Below are 21833 nucleotides of genomic sequence, written 5' to 3'. Positions count from 1 at the left end.
TAATGCCACTGAACTGTACACTTAAAAATGGTTTAAATTGTAAATTTTGTTATGTATATTTGCCTCAACTTTTAAAAGGTCAAATAGAACCTTGTTATGTCCATGATGTGCAAGTTCCATGGCCTAGAACGGTGTCTGAGACAGCTGCAGTCAGCAGAGCTGGAAGCCACGGGTGTCGGGGCCTACGCAGGGCACAGCTGCAGATGGACAAACAGAAGCTCTGAGGTGTGACTGCCCAAACCCATGCCCCAGGCACAGACATGTCCTTCCCCATGGAGGACACAGGACTGCAGCTGTCCCATTGCAAGAAAGGATGGCTGGCTGCTGGAGACCACGCCTGGAAGTTGCTACTCTGAATTCACACGATGCTGTGGTGCTGTCTGAGGAGATCCCACCGCATGCCACGAGGCAGTGCCGCAGCACCCTGCTGGAAGCCCGGACGGACTCCAAGCTGGAGGAAACCCTCCGCTGTCACTTTCTCAGCTGAGTACCTGGGTGGGAACAACTCCTCGGGCCTCAGTGTCCTGACCTCTACAATGGGACGACGGTGCACAGACTTCACAGCTCGTGCTGACATTAAAAATTATCCGTGTGGCCTTTGGAGCAAGACCTGACCCGACAAGCACGGGATCCAGTGCCACTACTGTTGTGTCCTCTGTGTTCATCTTCTCCCCTCGGTTTTCACTCCCATATTGAAGCCCGACAGGCAGATGACATGACAGGCAAGGAGTGAGAGCTGGAAGGCTTCCCAACTTTGACAAGAAAGAAGGACGTGCAGGCACACAATGGAGAGGAGGAAGCCAGGGAGCAAACACTGAGGATGCCGGGAACCAACGGTAAAGAACAAGCAAACATCTCTACTCTTCTTTGGAAGTGAATATCCATAAATTGCTGTATTATATTGGATTTATTTATTTTTGCTTCTTTCATCCTGGTCAGAGATGGGGTCCCTAATTATTGCTGGCTGTCCTCTCTCTCTCTCTCTCTCTCTCTCTCTCTCTCTCACACACACACACACACACACACACACACACACACAACCATGAAATGAAACAAAAATAAGATTAGGGCACTGGTGTGTGTGTATTTGATGCTGTCATATTTTACAAGCCTAGAACAAAATACCTTTAACCACCCCTACCATACACACACACACACACACACACAGCTCCTTCATATTTCCACATTTGTAACTTTCTGCTACCACCACTTGGGGGATGCAAAAGCAGACGATTTTCCTCCATAGACTATATATCCAGGCAGCAGCATGTGGCTCTCTTCCCCTAAAGATGGCATCCATCCCCCTCTGCACCCCCCAAGCAGGGTATTCTAGTCAGGGTCTGGACCCAAAATGCATTTCTAAAACTCTTAAGCACAGAGCTGTGTGGGCTCCAGTCAGATACTATTATTATCATCGCTTCTTACAGATGGAAAAACTGAGGCACAGAGAGGCTCAGTGCCCAAGGTCACACAGCTGGCAGGGGTGGCGCAGGAACTGAAACCAGGGCAGCCCACGGCGACCACTTCGCTCTCCCGATTCACCTGTGGCCAGGCTTCCAGGTGTACCTGCTACCGCCTTTGGTGGCCACTTTGGGGTGGTGATCTTCTTTGCATCCCCCTGCATTCTGAGTGCTCAGGGTCCTAATCAGCTACTCAAGCTCAGTCTCACCTCACTGTGCACAACACAGGTTGGTCCTGGTTACTTATCTCCCTTTCTCCTCTTCAAGTCACTGCTTGTCAAGTTCAGCCAGCAGACCAAAAACTTGTCTGCTCTTCTCACTCTGCCCTTTGGGGACCCAGTGTGTCCCCATAGATAACAGCACTGTTCAACCCTTCTGGCTATTCTTATATCTTCCCTGAGCCATGTCCATATATGGTAGCACCTACCCACCACAAGAAGGAAGCATTTGGGTTGGTTCACTCATTTATTCATTCATTCATTCATTCATCTGACAAATGTTTATGCTGCTCAAATGTTTATGCCAGGTGCCAGGAGTACTGCCTAGCCATAATAATAATAATAATAATAATAATAATAATAATAATTACACAGACTCAGGTTCCTGTCCTCAAGGTAATTACACTCCAGTGGGACAGAATAAATAATTTCAGATTCACGTGATGAATGTTAACATGAAAAGAGAGTGGTGAGTGACTAGAGGAGGAGATTCTATGAGAAGGTAACACAAGTCTAGAGCAGGGTTTCAAAATCTTGGTTCTATTGACATCTGGGGCCACATAATTCCTTGTTGTGGGGGACTGTCCTATGCATTGTGGGATGTTTCACAGCCCCCTAGTCTCTACTCACTAGATGCCAGTAGCCCCTCCCCAGCTGTAACAACCAATACTGTCTTCATATTTGCTTGATCCAGGTGGAGGATGGGAGCAAAATCACCTGGGTTAGAAACTTCTGGTCTTAAATAATGTTTAACAGCACAGGTTCTGGAGTTAGAACCAGATTAGAACCACTGCTTATTAGCTGTTTTGAGGGGCAAATTATTTAATCTAAGCTTCAGTTTCTTCATCAGTAAAATAGTATCTACTTCAAAAGTCACTGTGAAGAAAAACAAGATAATGTCTGTTGTCACTGACTGAATATTTGTGCTCCCCCCTCCAACCACCACCAAATTCACGTGTTGAATCAATAGTCCCTATTGTGGCTATATTCGGAGATGGGGCCTTAAAGGAAGTAATTAGGGTTAAATGAGGTTGGGGCCATAATCCAGTAAGTAAAATCAGTACACTTATAAGAAGAAACACCAAAGATAAGAAAGCAGCCATCTGCAAGCCAGAAAGAGAGCCCTCACCAAAAACTGAAATCTGCCATCACCTGGATCATGAACTTCTAGGCCAGAACTGTGAAAAAATGTCTTGTTTAAGTCTGCAGCATTTTGTTATGGCAGCCCAAGCAGGACTACAATAACAAAGGGTCAGAAAATGGAGCTGTTACTATTCTTGAATCCATCAACTATTAAACTCATGCCCAAAGACTCTGTTCTGACCTCATCTATACTCAATCACAATTGAAATTCCCATGGCTTCTGTCCAATCTGACTCCCTCTCTAAATTCACCATCACATTGGGGGCAGTTGCAAGAATTAGGCCTCATTCACTAGCATCCATCCCATGGCTTCTCCCTTCTTAACAGCACCTATATGTCTCCCCCACTGTAACAGTGACTTGGTTCAGATGAGGACTGACTCCCTACACACACCCCCAACTGCAAGTGAGTGCTGATTTGCATAAGCTTCCCTGATTGGTTTAGGGGCTGCAGGCCTAAGCCACTCAGCGCCCAGCCTGAGACATTCCTCTAGGCCAGTGGTTCTCAACCTTGGCTGCACATTAGAACCACCTGGGAATCGGTGATTCTAATGTGCAGCCAAGGTTGAGAACCACTGCTCTAGGCCTCCCTGTAAATAAGCAGGACTTCACACCCTTTGCCAGTCACCCACCTGCAAACCCCTGAGGCCAAAGCCAGCAAAGTGAAGAGTGCAGCCCTGAGAGAACCAAGACTGTCCCTAACAAGACTGTCCCTAGGTTATGTTCTTACAGGTGGCGAATATGGGCCAGAATCCTGCCCAGACTCTGCTCTCCAGGCCACGTTGGGTTGGTCTGCCCAGAAAATATATACTTTCAGGCTTGAACAAAGGCATCCTATGGGCTAATAGCAATTCTGAAGCAAATCAGAGAAACGTGACCCGTGTCCTGCGCAAACCCTACCTGAAGCTCCCTCTTTCTTCTGACATTCTTAGTTATATGCATCAGCTAATCCCCTTTGTTGTTTTGGCCATTTAAGTTGTTTTTTATTACTTGTAACCAAAAACATGAAGGTAAATAGTTTATGCAACACAAAGGTAACTGAGACTCTCCCTCTCTGTACAAAACACTCCAAATGAAATCATTTATTCAATCACCCGTTATAGCAGCTGCTGGAGACAGAGCAAGCCACAGGAACAGCGTCATGCCTAGCCTCATGGAACATATCTGTTCCATACAAACTACTCTGTTTTGGGAGAATCAGCCTACTGCCATTCACTGAGCTTCTTTAAGAAAACTGTCACCAGGGAACATATGAATAAAAGAGGTAAAAAGTACACTTAAAAACTACTGATCCCAAGCTTTCACATTTAACAAGGATCAACCCAAAGTGCCACTCCACCCTCTTCTTCATGGAGGAGGTAAATATAACACCAAAGAACTGTGACTGTCCTCACCACTTGTAATGGCATTGTCTCTTGTGCTGTTCAATCTGATAGATGTGTCTACTTAGATTTACACTGAAATTAACTGAAAGTAAATAAAAGGAAAAGTTTCCTTTTCATAGTGTGGCTAACAAAATGTGGCCACACTAGCCACCATAAAAGTACACAATCTCCACGTGTAGCTAGTGGGTAAAATAATGAACACAGTAGCTGAAGAACATGGCCATTACTGCAGGATGTTCTGTCGGATAGTACTGTCTTTCCCCCAGAGCTCCTTTGCTATTTTAAAAAGGCAAGTGCGGTGCTGAGGACGAGGTCCCTCGGGATTATCAGACTAATGCCAGGATCCGGAAGCAAGAACCTGACCTTCCACCTGCACAGATGCACACACCCAGTATTCGCCGCCCTAGAACTAGTAGCTCAAATCAATTAATCTTTCTGTTGTTGACTCCCTCCTGCAATCAGTGTTCATTCAAATACAGAGTGGATTCTGTTACCATCATTTATTACAGTGGTTCTCAACCTGTGGGTCGTGACCCCTTTGGCAGTCGAACGACCCTTTCACGGGGGTCGCCTAAGACCATCCTGCATATCAGATATTTACATTGCGACTCATAACAGTAGCAACATTACAGTTATGAAGCAGCAACGGAAATAATTTTATGGTTGGGTCACAACATGAGGAACTGTATTTAAAGGGCCAGAAGGTTGAGAACCACTGATTTATTAGGTAACTAGAATTGAAAAGGCCAGTATTTTAGGACTTCCCACAATCAGCCAGAACTTTTTTAAACACTGGTGGGGTCACAGGGCCTACCACCCAGGATTCTGATCACGAGATCTGGACTGGGGCCTAGTGATCCCCATATTTCATGAACACCTGGGTGATTCTGAATCAGTGGCTGTTTGTGGACCATTCTCTGGGGTCGGGGCATCAGGCTGTGCTGGGCAGGGAGACCTGAGTCAGCACCACTAATGAAGTCACCCCCAGACGCCCACATCTTGAAAATTCTCCCGGGTAATTCTGATGCACTTTCCTTTCATGCAAACTTAATTTGTGGGCCTCTATTTCCAAACCTGATCATATTCTCCGAGCAGCTCTGCCTGCAAGCTGCCGGCAGCCATCAGGTGAGGGCAAGTGCCTGGCAACAGGTACACAGGGCCCCAAAGACCCTGCAGCCTTTTCAGAACATCTCTTCCCCTCAGGAATTCTGGCAATAGGATGACTCACCACCATGTTTTATTAAACCAGACAGGCTCCTTCCACAAAAAAGGACTTCAACAGTAACCAGCTATCACATTCCCACTAATGCCTTCCCACAGTCACCTTCCCGTGAGATCATTATTTCACACAGAATTGCTTGAGCTTCCACTTTCAGCTAAAATGAACCCCAGGAAGATGCACACTGCTTACGAAAGCCAGGAGTTTCTTACTGATGGCAGTATTTCCCCACAGATTTGGAGAGACAGAAATAGACAACAGCTACGTGAATTTTTTCCTTGCTGGGCATCCTCTCTCTGACTTCTCTCTTCTGAATAATGAGATATGTGCACTATGTGAATATAGAGAGGACACTCTGTGCTTTCTAAAGAACCATCATATACACCATGGAGATGCTTAACCGGGGCTTTGCACTCGGCATGGCTCACTGTGGCTGCACTCTCCTCCTTACCAAAGACCAAAGCCCAGGAATTTTACCAAGGATCGCCCATACTAAAACACCATGGAATACAGGCTCTTCCTGCTACATCTTATCCTTAAACAGAAGCCAAAGTTCATGCCAACTCAGGGGAACTGTGGGTGCCCCAGAAGTGATTGTAATAAAGAAGGAAGTGGATCAGGGCATACAGTTGTTGAAACTTGAAAACTGTCCTGAGTCTTATCTCACATCCAAAGTCCTAATTACATATAAAATATCCTATCTAAGCTTTGAGTTCCTAGACAGCCTCTTGAAATGTTCTTAAGGAGAACAGAAACACAGTCCAAATCCAAACCTAGCAAAACATGAACTCCATGTTGAGCTTTTACTGCCCACTGTATAGTCCTCATTTTATTGAGGCCCTTCCTGGACTGGCTCCTTGATAGAAAATTGCACTGACTTACCTTCTACTCTGAATTACCAGAGTCCCTTCCCCCACCCGGCTGCCGAAGGCCCAGCACCCAACATGAATATGCAGAGCAATCCATGTCGTCGCAGGAAAACCAGAAGGTCTGCACTGGTTTTCAAAAAACAAAACTACCTTTAACACGGTCCCTGAAAAACAGATGCCCACTGGTCTTAAGAGTTAATCATGTTCAGAAAGCATCCACTCTTGGAATAAAGATTAGGGTCCTTATTTACCTGTATAATGTCCAAACAAATCATGGTATTAGGAACTTCGCAGATACATTTAAAACCAAACCTCCCTAAAAGATTTACATAAAGTTCACTCATTCTTTTATTTGTAAGGCCACATATTTCACAGTATAATCAGTTAAAAGCAGAGAAAAAAAAATATATATATCATATATATATATATATATATATATATATATATATTATTTCAATACATATTCATATAAATGTCATCATCAAGATGCTATTTTATACCCAATTCTAAGAGTCAGCAGACCAGAACCATGAATTACGATCAGCTGTCAAAATATACCCTCTCCCCAGCTCCTCACAATTAGAATGGAGGTGCTGTCACCAGGTGGGCCCCAAATAAACTAACATGGACTAAAGTGACAAACTAGACCACTTCTGGAACTTATTATTCACTCTGATGCATACTTATGGACCCTCACTGCGCGTTGGTCAGTCTCCTGGGCCCTGAGAATATAGACAGGGGTAAGAAATGTGATCACTGTAATTAAAGAGATGAAGTGTGAGAGACATCGAGTGAGAGACAAATGCATAAGTAAGAGGTTGCAAGCTTGTCGCCTAAGGACCAAATATGGCTCCCAGATGTGTTTTGTTTGGTTCATCCATGCTTTTGAAATGACTCTGAATCAACATTTTTAATATGGCACAAAGTTGATGGGGTTTTTTTTTAACATATTCAAACTTCTGGATTCTCTTGAAAACTTGAACAACCTGGCAACACTGGGCCAATGTTCGCACGTGATAGCAGTAAGCTGAAGCTGAGTGTCAGCTGCTCCCTCTGAGCAAGACATGCTCTTCCCATTCACCCCAGTCCCCACCGCTCCCTAATGTCTTTTCAAATACCTGCTCAGTATTTGAGTTTGTGATGACTATTATAAATAAACAATTCCAGTGCTAGGTAGTATCTGTTCTGAGATAAGTGAAGAAATACAAGACTCTCACATATAAGTTGCAAGGATAGAAGTTGACATGCTCTCTGAAGAGCACCACAGTGGTAGCTATTAAGTCTTAAAAAGATAAAATTCACGTCTGCCAAGAATTCTAGACACCTATCTGAAGAAGTTCACTAAAATATATGCATAAGAATATTCATCAATGTGTGTGAAAAGTAGAAAACTGAAAACAGCCTAACCGTTCATCCTTTAATATATTATTATTTATTAGATTATAATGGTTTAATACATTATAATACAACTGAAGCATGGTTTAATATATTATAATACAACCAAAAAATTGTAATGATAAAGTAGATATATATAGATAGTGAAGAAAAAATATCCATGATATATTGTTAGGCACAAAGTATGTATTGTATGTTCCAATTTTCATAAGAAAAAGACCCTAAAAAGTCTATAAAAACATATATGTTTGTGTGTATTTCATATATATGTATATATGTGTGTGCATGAATATATATACATATATATGGTTAACAATGTGTATTTCTCTGCAATGAATGAGCAATGTGGATACATTTTTCTTTTTTTTTTTTTTTTCGCTATAAGTATTACAAAGGGTATTACATAAGTGTCCTTCCCCCCCCCCCCCCCCAGATACATTTTTCTTTTACATTCACATCTTTCTGTATTGCACACGCTGTTTAAATGAAGGGACAAAACTAAATTTCACCAGGAAAAACAAGCTGTAAGAGCACAGACCAACTACGGACAGTCACAATACTATTTGAGTTTTTAAAAGATCAGAAACCAAAATCTAGATGCCTATGCTTTAAAAAAAAAAAATCAGTAAAAATATAAAACCCACATGCTCCAAACTGAAGTTCTTTCTTAACAACTTGACCTTGAGTTTTGAATTTCTAACCAAGTCGCACAGACTGCAGCAGGCTGATGGTAGCTGGAGGAGGAAATGAACAGGCTTTCCCTCTCAGATGTAAATTCTAACGCTGGGCCAAGAATCCAGGTGGTAAAAAACTGACTCTATTTAAATCAAGCCCAAGTGATGCCTTCCGTGGCCACATTACATAAGCAATAGGTTCAATCACTGAACACATCTGGTCAGAATGAAGGCCCTCTGCGACCTTCAACACAATTAATTCAATATTTTCTCTACAGTTCAAAATGCTACAACTGGCAGACAACCATGTTAAATCATCACAGAAAAGTCAGACATATGGCTAAGTATATTTAATATGCCTTAAAAATAAGCCATGGATTTTCTAGCCAACAAGATCTTAAACAAGAATTTTTTTAAATCTAAAAGTTATGCCTACTCGTTACCCTCAAAAGAATTCAATGCGACAAATATTCATTGAACACCGACAGAAGACAGAGATTACAAAAGCTCAAAAACAAGGATGCTGGAATCAAGAATTCAAGAAGCACATAACCCAAAGCAGCAAATCTGAATTACTAGTACAAGTCTGTTGTGACCCTTGAAATCCTGACATTCGTGGGAGAAAAAGGAGAGCAGAGAGGAAGGAATCAGCAGGGTTGTAAGAAAGATGAGAGAAAAGAGAAGGTGGATGAGCAGAACTTCTTGAGAACTGTGGCAGCCCGCTCTGTGTTCGGCAGGTAAACACACTGGAGTCGATGGTGTATTTCTAGGACTGTCTTCGCTGCGGCCACCTGGCCTGTCATGCCGTCTCAGGCAGCAATGGGACAGCCTCTGAGAGGTACATCCACACTGACTCCCACAGGAGAAGGACACGGAGTCAAGACTTTTCTAATGTAGAAACTGACAAGAGAAAAATGCTGAATGTATTAAATTACAGCAGATGGGAAGGTGGGAAGAGGAGACAAGGAGAGTTCATCAGTTATCAGCCATGGGCCAAAACCAACAAAATACTGCTCACATACCTGAATGTGTATCAACACTGAATCAACCTCCAGGCAGCTATTCAGTTCTTACCTAACAGGATGAGCTGACCATCAGATGCCACCACGACTTGCTTATGCACGAACTTTCCCAACTTTAACCCACAACCAATCTAGAAGCATCAAATACTTCTTCATTACCATGCACCTGTCCCAGAACTTTCTCGGCTGCACCTTCTCCCACCCCCTGGATCTACAGCCAATGTAAATTATTTCAAATCAATTTACAGCTTCCTTCTCCAAACTCATTATATCGAAGGGCCCCATCCACCCCAGGATGTCAGACATGCTTGTCTTCCCCATCTAGCCCAGCGCTGGGGGTTCAGACTGGATGCCCCAGCACCTGGTCCTTTTTCTGGACAAAACCAAGGATAAGAATGTTGGAACCAGGATCCTAACTTGAATCTCATCCGTGTCAGCTGCCTGGGGGCCAGGATAATTACCTGACCTCCCCAGCTAATGTTCTCATGGCTAAACCAGAATGACATCATCTACCCAGGTGAAACCCAAACCTATGTCAGTGACATGTCAGAAGATCAACAGAGAACAGGCAGATGGAGGCCAGAGGGGAGAGGGGAGGGAGACTGGGTATAAAAGGCAAAGAGATTGAGAAGAACAGATTGGTGGTTACAAAACAGTCATGGGGATGTAAAACTACAACATAAGAAATAGTGTCAATAATACTGTAATAACTATGTATGGTTCCAGGTGAGTACTGGAAATGTCAGGGGAACACTTTGTAAAGTATATGATTGTCTTACCACTATGCTGTACACTGGAAACCAATACCAAATAATATTGAATGTAAACTGTAATTGAAATAAAGAATTTTTTTAGTTAAAAAAATTAAAAATATAGCAATAAATAATAGTTATGATTATTAGTTTACCACTCGAATTCAGATTCCCAGTCTTAACCATGAAGTTCTTCCTTACAGCCGTTTTCTCAGCCTCAGCCTTACTGCTGTTTGGGGCTCAGAATTCTCTGGTGCAAGGCTATGCTCTGCACGTTCAGCAGCATCCCTGGCCTCTACTCCCTAAATGCCAGTAGCACATCCTACCCCCAGCTGTTAACCAGAAATGTTTCCAGACATTGCCAGATGTCCCCTGGGGGCAAATTTCCCCGGAAGAACCACTCCTTTGGAGGAACTCACTGAGGAGTCTCCATTTCTCAGATGAAAATTATCACAGCTGCCACCATGAAGGTATTTCGGTAAGCACTACTTAGGTCAGTGATGGCGAACCTTTTGAGCCCGGCGTGTCAGCATTTTGAAAAACCCTAACTTAACTCTGGTGCCATGTCACATATAGAAATTTTTTGATATCTGCAGCCATAGTAAAACAAAGATTTATATTTTGATCTTTATTTTATACATTTAAATGCCATTTAACAAAGAAAAATCAACCAAAAAAATGAGTTCCCGTGTCACCTCTGACATGCGTGTCATAGGTTCGCCATCACTGACTTAGGTGCCAAGCAAAGGACTGAGTGTTTTGCATACATTTTCTCATTTCATCCTCACAACCACCCTACGAGTAAGTATTATTCTCATTTTCAACTGAGGTTCCGGGAGGTTAATGTGCCCATGGTGGCTCAGCTGGGAAGTGGCAGAGCCTGGACTTGAACACAACCAGTCTGACTGCAAACCCTTATAACACCAAGTTCCACTTTCTCCCCAGTCATTCCTGATCTGGGAGCCCAGGTACAGTGCCAAGAAGATCAAAGGTCCTCAGTGTAATGTTCTCAAGGCTCATCCCTGCTGCCAGGACTCCCTTGTCCTTCCTTGGTGCCTTACCACTACCTGCAGCCTGATGACAATCATTAGAATCCATTGTCACCAGTGACAAGGTGGGAGAAGTTCAGGCAGCTTAGACCTCCACCTACGCTTGGTGAGATCTAAAGGTTTTCTTCAATTTGTCTGAACTAATCCCAACCTTTTTAAAAAGCAGCATCTGAATCGTGCAGAAAAATGAGGGTTTTTTCAGACTTGAAAAGCTCTCCAGGGACCTGTGTACCACAATCTCCATCTCTCAAGAGCTTCTTCTCTTCCAAGTGCATTGAGACAGGGGACATTCAAATAACAGTGGCCCTGGGCCATGAGGTTTACTTAAATCTCACGTTAGTACTAACTTCATCAGCCCTAGGAAGTAGGTACCATTACTATCCCTATTTTCAGAGGGAGACATCCGGGCATAAAGAGGTGAAGTCTCTCACCCTGGGTCACCCACTAAGGAATGGAAGAGCCTGCCTTCTACCCCAGTCAGCCTGAGTCCAAAACCTGAGAATCAACAACACTGAGAAGCTGATATTTGCGGATAATTTTACAAGCAGTGCTGCAATCCTGTTAACACTGTATATTGCAATAATTTTGAAACATGGCTTATAATCAGGGCATAATTGCCTTTTAATTGCACCAGCAAGCCACTGTCCATAAAGAGAGCTTCGAATCTTACCTCATAATGGGCTGAAAGATTAGCCTTGCTGTGGAAAACATAACTGTATCCCATTAAAGGCCCACCAAATGCCTCCGTAGGCAGTAATGCTGGGGTTGACACCTTAGCCGAGAGAATGTAATTCTCTTACATAACTCGTTCTCCCGACACTGGAGACGGTAACAGTCTGTACACACAGCTGACAGTGCCCACAAAACCTCTCCTAGTCCATGTGAGGCCAAGTTTGCCAAGTCCCCTGACACTCAGCACGTGCTGCCCTAAACCCGTAACGGAAGCAGGCTAGCAATGCTCTCCATCTTTGAAAATATTCCTACATCCATCAGCTAAGCTCTACTCATCCCCAACCAGAGACTGCAAATGTTAAACCCTTAGCAAGTTTAACGTGATCCATCACAAAATACCTAAATTGCTAGAGACTTTCAAACATCGGAATTTTTAGAGGCAACTGAGCTCGACAGAGATTTATTCTACATTTGACAGTGGATGTCAAGAAATGCTTGAACTGCCCTGACCGGTTTGGCTCAGTGGACAGCGCGTCAGCCTTTGGACTCAAGGGTCCCAGGTTCGATTCCGGTCAAGGGCATGTACCTTGGTTGCGGGCACATCCCCAGTGGGGGGTGTGCAGGAGGCAGCTAATTGATGTCTCTCTCTCTCATCGGTGTTTCTAACTCTCTCTCCCTCTCCCTTCCTCTCTGTAAAAAAATCAATAAAATATATGTTAAATAACGAGGTCAGAGGAGGAGGTGTCATTGAGAAGGTGACATTTGGAAGAGACTTGAAGTTCATGAGGAAGCAAGCCTTCCAGATGTCCATGTAAAGACCAGCAGGCCACAGACAGGGCAGAGAAGGCATGTCCTGGGCCATATCCTGGGGGTCCTGCCAGTTACTGTAAGGACCTGGCTTTCACTCTGGGATAGAGACTATGGAAATTATCAAATAATGGGTTACTCCATTATTTAATTACTTAGCTATAAAAAGAGAAGCTTATTTAATCATAGAAGACACTGTTCAAATTACATTTTCTAATTTCGCAACATGCCTTCTGAAAAGATGACATCCAGAGCGCAGTGGACGCTCCCCAGGACACCTGACTATAGAGCAGAAGTTAATATGACAGGCATGTCCTTGACGTCACGGGGGTGCAGCTATGGAAACACCACACAAATCCATCAGAAATACTACATGGGGATGCTGACATCCATAGGGATGCACACAGCAAAGCTCCAGTACTGACTAGGGATTTTTCAAGGTTATGGAGCTCAACATATGAGCTGCATGAAGACAGACAGAAACGTACTAACCTACTTTCTTAGGATGTGAATGTCAGTCCTTAACAAATTTGACAGCCTTTATTCTCAGTGTATACAAAATCAGTATATCCTGTTACACACATATACAAACTCAAGGAAGAGACCGCTAACATCAGAGACGGGTGTTTTGCATTAAATAACCATCGTTTATAAAGCAACATCCTTCATATAAACCCTTGTGGTACGGAGATGTCAGAATGTTTTCGCTTATAAACCACTTAATTCCCTTTGGTGGATATCATCAATTCTGCCCTCTAAAACCGGCTGGGGAATGGATGCCAGCAAACTTAGTGAGCCAACTGTATGCATTGCATCATAAAGTCAAGTCAGTCTATTTTTAAATATCACAGCCATTGGCAAAGGGTGGCCACTGGAAACAATGCACGAGTTGGGTTGCCTGTCCTTGCATTATTTTTTGTAAAATCTATGGAATGTTCCACAGTGTAACTAAAAATACCCTTCAGAGAGTGGTCTTTTGGCACCAAGAACAAAAACAGATTGATTTTTGAAAGTTTAAGTTAAAAAAGAAAAAAGATATATAAACACAAAACACAATTTAAGAGCAAGAAAGGACAAAATCAGACTTACTGTAGCAAAGATCTGATTTGCTGGTGGTTGGGAAAATTGTACAAAGAGACAATGCTACAAGAAAACGGAGGTAAAGGGTCATTCTTATAGATCTTAACATAGCGCAGGTCCCACATCAACAGAAAACAGAACAAACCCCTATCATCCTGCCTGCTGAACATCTGAATTTTCACTTCACAAACTCCAGGAGTCAACAGGCAGAAATACTGAAATATAATTCATTAAATCTGTCAGTCATTTGTTTATTTATAGCTCAGTCTAAATTATTAGACACGGGGAACCAGCTAAATGAAAGATCTGGTGATGAGGAAGTGAACGTTTTATGATCCTAAATGAGAAGAAATGAAAGATGAATAGGGAGTTAAGAGGGAAACATGTTGAAGATGGTCTAGTCTGCACTTATGTAAGAAGCGACACTGGAAAATTCATTCATGCATCCAAAACATTTTAGTGAGCACCTATGATTTGCCGGGTACTATTTTAGGCCCTGACAAATGGAGGGACGGATAGGTGAGTAAAGCTCCTTGTTTTCATGGATCTTACATTCCAGTGGGAGAGGAGACAGACAATAAAAAAGAAACAAGACTATGAAAATGTGACAAGGCTATGAAGACACAAACAAGATTAGGGGAGACGAGGGGCCCGGGAGCTGTCCTCCGCAGGTGAGTGGAGTGCAAGGCCAGCTCACACTAACTCTGGAAAACTGATCACACACAGCTCTTCCCATCTCCAATGATGCTACAAACAGGGCCTCCCTTTCCGGAGCTGGTTGTAGGCATGGAGCAGCACAGCACTGATGAGGAGCCCGATGAAGGTCTCTCTGAAGGGACACCAGGGGAGGAGTGTCAACCTTGTGACTTTTACGGGGGGGGGGGGGGGGAAGCAAGCCCAGAGACCCTGAAGCAGAATTTGTGGGAAACCAAGAAAGACGAAGCACCGTGTTTTCAGATGAGAACAGAATTTTGTTATAGAACTACTGTCACATCTTCCAATTGTTCAAAATAAACACATAACATCAAAACAAAACAAAGAAAGGCACAGAGAACTATACTCAATTGTATGTGGTCATCATTCCCTCATTCCTGTGAAGGAAGGGCCAGGTGGTGGTGTTGTGGTTTCTAAATTGTGTCTTATTTATTGTCTCTATTTTGTTTTTAAAAAAAGAAAAAAGAAAGTGGAGAGACTGTTTTGGTTCCTGGGTAATTTGCAAAAACCACAAAATTCACCTACAAAAATATGTACGCATAGCCTATAATATTACCAGTTTGGGAAACTACAATCACACCATTTTAAACTTTTGAAGTCTAAGTTATTCGTGGAATTGCCGTATTTTGAGTACAAAAGACCTGCAGGGGCACCCACTCCTTTCTGGCAAGAAGAAACTTGGGCCCAAAGAGGGTGACCATCTGGCTGACCTGGAGCCCAGGTCACCTGCCTCACCTACTGCCATTTCCTCACTGTAGGTCCATACCCTACAGCAGTGGTACTCAATACTGAGCAGGCATCAGAATCACGGGGGGCTTGTTACAAACACCCCACAGGCTGCACCCCCATGAGCTTCAGCATCAGTGGGGACGGGAATGTGCAATCTGACCAGTTTCCTGGGTGATACTAATGCCACTGGTCAGGGGTCCCTACTTGAGATCCACTCACCCAGGCCTGGGAGTATAGGTTTTGGAATCCAACACAGCTGAGCTCCAGCTCTACTTCTGCCACTTGTATGACCCTTAGAAAAGCCACCCAAACTCTCTGGCCCTCAGTTCCTGACGTCTAAGTTATGAGGAATAAAAATCAAAATGCCCATCAAGCACTAGCTTAGCCAAGGGCCTGGCACATTCTAATGCAAGTGCTTCATAAAGACTAGCTTCATAAAGACAGCTACATCCTGTAGCAAAGTCTCCTTAATTACTTTCTTTCAACATCAAAAAACAGACAAGATCAAAGATTAGCAAAAATGTGGAGCAACTACAACATTTGTAACAGCTTTATTCACCTAGCTGTTATTCAATATCCAAAAAATGATCAATAGTCCAAATGTCCATAGATGAACAAAAATATAAACAAACTGGTATGTGTATACAGTGAAATACTACTCAATAATAAAAAGGAACAATGATGCTCACAATAATATGAAATCTCCAAAATATTTTGCTGCGTGAAAAAAGCCAGACAAAGAGTACATACTGCATCATTTCACTTGTGTGAATTTCAATAATAGACAAAAGTAATTCCTGGTGAAAGAAATCAAACAGCCTTTGCCTCTGGAGGGTGGGGGGAACTGACTGGAAGGAGACATGACAGAAATTTCTGGGGTTCTGTATCTTGATCTGGGTGAAGATAACATGAGCCTATACCATGGTCAAAACTCAGCAAACAATATACTTAAAAGTGTGCATCTATATCAGTGATGGCGAACCTATGACACGCATGTCAGAGGTGACACGCGAACTCATTTTTTTGGTTGATTTTTCTTTGTTAAATGGCTTTTAAATATATAAAATAAATATCAAAAATATAAATCTTTGTTTTACTATGGTTGCAAATATCAAAAAATTTCTGTATGTGACACGGCACCAGAGTTAAGTTAGGGTTTTCAAAATGCTGACATGCCGAGCTCAAAAGGTTCGCCATCACTGATCTATATATATAAAAGGCTAATATGCTAAGTGTCCAACCATCTGACCGATCGCTATGATGTGCACTGACCATCAGGGGGCAGACACTCAACACAGGAGCTGCCGTGCTGCAGTGACTTGGCAGCAGTGGTTCTTGGGTGACGCACCCCAAAACCAGAGAGGAGGGAGCCCGATTCCTCATGGGGCTGCACGATTCCACCTTCGGCTGTGGGTTATGTTGTTGCTGGGGCACTGTCGACCCTGAATCTAGTTTACTGCACACCCTGTAGGACAGCAACTTTGCAGAGTGCCCTCTCTCACTCCAGGACCTCTCAGGGCATGTCAGAGAGCCAGTTTCAGCCTGATCCCTGCAGGCCAGGCCAAGAGACCCCACCTGCCAGAGGGACCCGCTCACTCTGCAGACACTGGGGAGGAGGAACAGCGGGAGGTTGGCTCCAGGGCATGTCCAGCCCATCTCACCCAGTCCCACCCTGCCGGCCACCTTCTAATTAATTTCCATTCAATGTGCATGAATCCATGCACCAAGTCACTAGTTTTACTATAGGTAAATATATACTTATAAAGTATACATATATGCTTTATTATCTATACTAATAAAACCCTAGGTGGTCCTCGTGCCCTCACGCGATGCCCTCACGTCACCACAAGATGGCCGGCAGGGGAGGGCAGTTGTGGGCGATCAGGCCGGCAGGGGAGGACAGTTGGGGGCAAACAGGCCAGCAGGGGAGGACAGTTGGGAGCAACCAGGCCTACAGGGGAGGGCAATTGGGGGCGACCAGGCCAGCAGGGGAGGATCAGTTGGGGGTGACTAGGCTGGCAGGGGAGGGCAGTTGGGGGGGACCAGGCCTGCAGGGGAGGGCAGTTGTGGGCAATCGGGCCAGCAGGGGAGGGCAGTTGGGAGCGATCAGGCCCCAAGGGGAGCAGTTAGGCGTCAATCAGGCTGGCAGGGGAGTGGTTAGGGGGTGATCAGGCTGGCAGGCAGAACTGGTTAGGGGCAATCAGTCAGGCAGGCAGGCGAGTGGTTAGGAGCCAGCGGTCCTGGATTGTGAGAGGGATGTCCCAAATTAGAGAGAGTGAAGGCCCGGGCTAAGGGACACCCTCCCCCTGCATGAATTTCATGCACCGGGCCTCTAATATATATATAAAATAACATTTATTTAACCGTGGCCAGTGTGGCTCATTTGGTTGAACACTGTCCCATGCACTGAGAGGTTGCTGGTTTGATTCCCATTCAGGGCACATGCCCAGGTTGCTGGCTAGATCCCCAATAAGGGGCATGCAGGAAGCAGCCGATCTATGTTTCTCTCTCTCCCCCACTCCCTCTCTCCCCCTCTCCCTCTCTCTCTCTTTCTAAAATCAATAAAAACATAAATACATACATACATTAAAAATAATAATAACAACACTCATATAGCATAGAGATGTAAAATTTTTTAGGCATTTCTCCCTTTAACATGAATTAACTCCAGCCCTGACCAGTTTGGCTCAGTGGATAGAGCGTCGGCCTGCAGACTGAAGGGTCCCAGGTTCAATTTTAGTCAAGGGCATGTACCTTGGTTGCGGGCACATCCCCAGTGGCAGGGGTGGGGGGGGTGCAGGAAGCAGCTGGCCGATGTTTCTCTCTCATTGATGTTTCTAACTCTCTATTCCTCTCCCTTCCTTTCTGTAAAAAATCAATAAAATATATTTTTAAAAAAATAAATAAATAAAAATAAAATGAATTAACTCCAACCTGGTAGATCCATTTAGATTGATTCCTTCACAATCCAGGCCTGCTTCATATAATACCATTTGCTACAGACTATTTTGGTCCGTGCATATTTCCAGAGACCTACCATGAAATAGAAGCAGCAGAATTTTCTTCCACAAGAAGACAGTGACATTTCCATACAGACAGCACCCACAGTGGCCCATGTCCCTCGGAATGGCTAGCTCAGGGTGCAGACAACACAAAAGCAACATTTTCCTTTCCATGTACCAAGTATGAGCCTACCTAATATGATTAAAACACAGTAATCAAGGCCCAGTAAGCGCAATCCTGGCATAATTTAAATCATATTCTCAATATAAAAGAGGGATCAGAAGATCAGGGAAATGCTCTCTAGTGCCACAGTTTCTGTAATGATGTTAAAGAGCTAACTATGTCCGTGTAATTATCACATGAAGTAGCTTTCATTTTGTAGCAGATTCCAGGCCAATCGAGAGCCCCCAGCCACATCCTTATCCTAGCCCACCACAAGGAGGACTAGAATATTTACACACACACTTGCTGTGGACAGTCCTGTGCTGCGCGTGGAATGGTTCTGGGTGAAGGGAACAACATAACACTTGGAGACACTACCATCTTCTTCCAACCCAGAGAAGTCTGATTCCAAACACACCTGATTATCTGACCAACCCTTCCTGAGTTCCAGGATGAGGCAGCCCTGGCTGGGACAATGCCTCCAGGACCTCCGCTAACTCTTGGAAGAGGTTCAGCCATACACCGCATATTGATGTGGAAAACAGCTCCCATACAGAACCCAATGGACACCTGCAGATCCCCAACTAGATAGATGGCACCCCTCTCTCCAAAATGCCCTGAACTGAGACCGGTAGCTGCTCCCATCAAATGCTTTCACACAGTATGTACTCTACAGTTCTATCAAGAAACTCACAATCCAGGTAACTAACATTAACAGCTAGACTTAGAAATAAATAACTGCTCAAATTCAATTTAAATATAACAATAATAGCTCATTTTTATTGAACACTTTCAATGTGCAAGGCACTGTTCTGCATACTTTTTGCTTATTAGCTTATGGAATACCCTCAAAAAAGCCAGTTTGCAGATAAGGACACATTCTCTGGTGAGGCCAGGAATTGGCCCTCAAGCAAAGCCTGGGGAGATAAGCAATGAATGAAGCACTCTCTCCTTCAATGCCTCACTACCTTGTATGGAAATGAGGCGAGAGATCTAACTCACGCTTTAGAACAAAGAAAAAACTAAGAGGTACAGCCTCAGGGCACCTCAGAGGAGGAAGGATTTGTTCATCCTGGATGGTTGTTGGAGGGCTTCTTGGAGAAGGTGTCCAAGAAGGAGAGGACATAATGGAAGGAGCTTTCCAGGACTGTCACCCCTCGGCTCCCAAAGCTAAAAGGCCGGGTCTACTCTGCCTGGTCTCAGCCCCCCACCCCCACCCCCTCTACTCTGCCTGGCCCCCTCCTGTCTCATCTGGAACAGGCCTGTTAACCAGGCAGGACCAGCAGCCCTTCTTCCCTTGGCATGCTCCTCCAGCTGCTGTTGCCCCTCCAGACCAGCAGGCACACATGGGCATTTTCACCACACGCAACTCTGCCACTTCCTGCAGCTTTCATGGTAGAGAACTGCCTCAGGCACAGGTAGTCCCAGGGGTGCCTTGGGGAATCGCTGTTGGACAATCCCTTGCCCTCACCAACTCCAGCACGTAAGGGACTCCCCACCACCAGCAGGACGTCACTCCTCTACAGACTCTGAGAGGGACTTGCTTCCACTCCCTCCTCACAAGGCAGCCTCTCCCTGCCCCCAACAGTCAGCTCCCCACCTCTCCCGCCTCAGTGCTTAAGGCTCTACAGCCAAGGCTCAAACCCTCACTTTGGTAACTGTGTGACCCTGGGCAAGTAACTTAAGGGATGTCGATCCCAGTTTCCTCATCTGTAATGTGGGTTTATAAGGATTCTTGTGACTCGGAACCAGATAATGCAAGGAAAGCGTTTTACAGAGTCTGGCACATAGTAAGTTAATAATGAGTAATAGCTATCCTTATCCTCAGCATCGGGGGGTGATGGAGGCAGTGATGGGTGAGATGGTAGTGGCAGCATCAACTTGGGCTTGATTGGCCCCAAGCGGGACATACCCCTCCTTCCCTCCTCCAGCTCCCCGCCCCCCAAGCCTTCGGGCTGAGCCACACCAGGAGACACGTGCGTCCTCCAGCTGTAGAGTGAATGGCCCGGGAACATGGGCACCCCAACCCACCTGGAGGGTTGTGGGGTAAAGATGATTTTCTGGTGGAGAAGGTCCAATTGGCCCTGCCCTCGCTCATACCCATTCTCCACGTCTGGACAGACAAGTGGCAAAAGCACGCAGCGCTGCGCCTGCGGCAACGCTCCCCCAAGGAGCTGGAGAGCCTCCACTGTGCCCCCAGCCTCAGCTCCCCGACTGTCCTCCAGGCCCAGGCGACTGTCCTCCAGGCCCAGGCGAAACTGCGCTGCACTGAGTGGCCGAGATAACAGGTTGGCAAACAGGCGCAAACCCAACCCTCTTCCCAAGGCAGGTGAGCAAACAATCTGCAACCTCTACACAACTTTGTGTATTTCTCCGCGACAGGGCGCACGGCCTCAATTTCCCCTCCAGGCTGCGCTCGGAAGAGGGGAGCGGGAAATCGAGATGCCCCCCCGGGGGGAGGGGACGGGGGCCTCTCCGCAGGCCGCCGCCCGCCTCTGGAAGCCTCCCGGAGGCGCGTCCCGCCTTACCTGGTCTGACGGCTTTGAAGGTGACGGCCTCCTTGCAGCTGTCCAGGACGCCCAGCACGTCGTAGCGGGGCAAGCCGGACACCCGGACCCCCTGCACCTCCAGCAGCAGCTCCCCTGCGCCCAGCCTGGGGCCCTCGCCGCCGCCGGGAAGCTCCGCCGCCGCGGCCACCGCTCCGACATACAGAAACTCCCCGTTCTCCGCGCCCCCCAGCACCGTCACCCCCAGCTCGCCCTGGGGTCCCCGCTTCACGGTGCATTCGTGAACCTTGCTAGTCCAGTGGTTCTTCTTCTGGATCACTTTCGACATGACGAGTCACACCCCTCCTCCCCCCAAAACAAAAATAATAACACGAGAGACAGGTGCCCCCGCAGCACAGCCCCCGAGCCCCCGCCGGCTCATGGGAGAGACGTCTCCCTCCAAAGGACGCCGCGGGAGAGAGAACTTGGCGGCCTCGCTCCCCGCACGCACGCCGACTCAAGCCATCATCAAACAAACTTTCCGGGCGGCCCCGCGAGCTCTGCACCGGCGCCCGCGAGCTTTGTTTGCATTCCGGCGCTTCCCGGTCCCCGCTCCGGCGCCCGGCCGCGCTCCCCGGGACCAGAGTCCACTCTGCGCCGCTCCGGCTATTTTTTCCTTCCTTCCTTCCTTTCTTGCCTCCTCCAAACGCGGAGCCTCCTCTTCACCTCCCGCCCGGCTCTGCCTGCCCCGCCGGCGGGCTGTTCCTGAAGGTGAGGGAAGCCCGTCCGGCCAGTTGCTGGGAGCCCCGGAGACGCCGTCGCCGAGCGGGGGTTGGGCGCCAGGGGGGTGGGGGGAGCCGGAGGGAAGCGCCTGCGGCCCCTTTAAAGCGGATACAAAAGGCTCGGCTTTGTTTTGTTACAGTTCATTCTATTCCGCGCCCGCCGAGCGCAGCGGCCGGCGAGAGGAGACGCGCGCGCATGCGCCCCCGCGGTCG

The 21833-nt window shown here is 45.9% G+C and overlaps 1 protein-coding gene across 7 annotated transcripts in view; it reads right to left on the bottom strand.

Annotated features, from left to right (window-relative positions):
- Positions 1-21797, bottom strand: part of MAGI1 (membrane associated guanylate kinase, WW and PDZ domain containing 1) — a 535490-nt gene extending 513693 nt beyond the window's left edge. For all 7 annotated transcript variants that reach the window (XM_006089030.3, XM_023754043.1, XM_023754044.1 and 4 more), the window contains exon 1: positions 20881-21797. In XM_006089030.3, coding sequence (XP_006089092.1) covers positions 20881-21187 — 307 coding nt within the window. In that variant the 5' untranslated portion in view covers positions 21188-21797. The remainder of the gene's footprint in view (positions 1-20880) is intronic.
- Between the last annotated feature and the right edge of the window lie 36 nt (positions 21798-21833).

This window comes from Myotis lucifugus, unplaced genomic scaffold (genome assembly GCF_000147115.1).
Source record: "Myotis lucifugus unplaced genomic scaffold, Myoluc2.0 scaffold_55, whole genome shotgun sequence".
NCBI classification, from domain to species: Eukaryota; Metazoa; Chordata; class Mammalia; order Chiroptera; family Vespertilionidae; genus Myotis; species Myotis lucifugus.
This window is presented reverse-complemented; position numbering and strand designations above follow the sequence as displayed.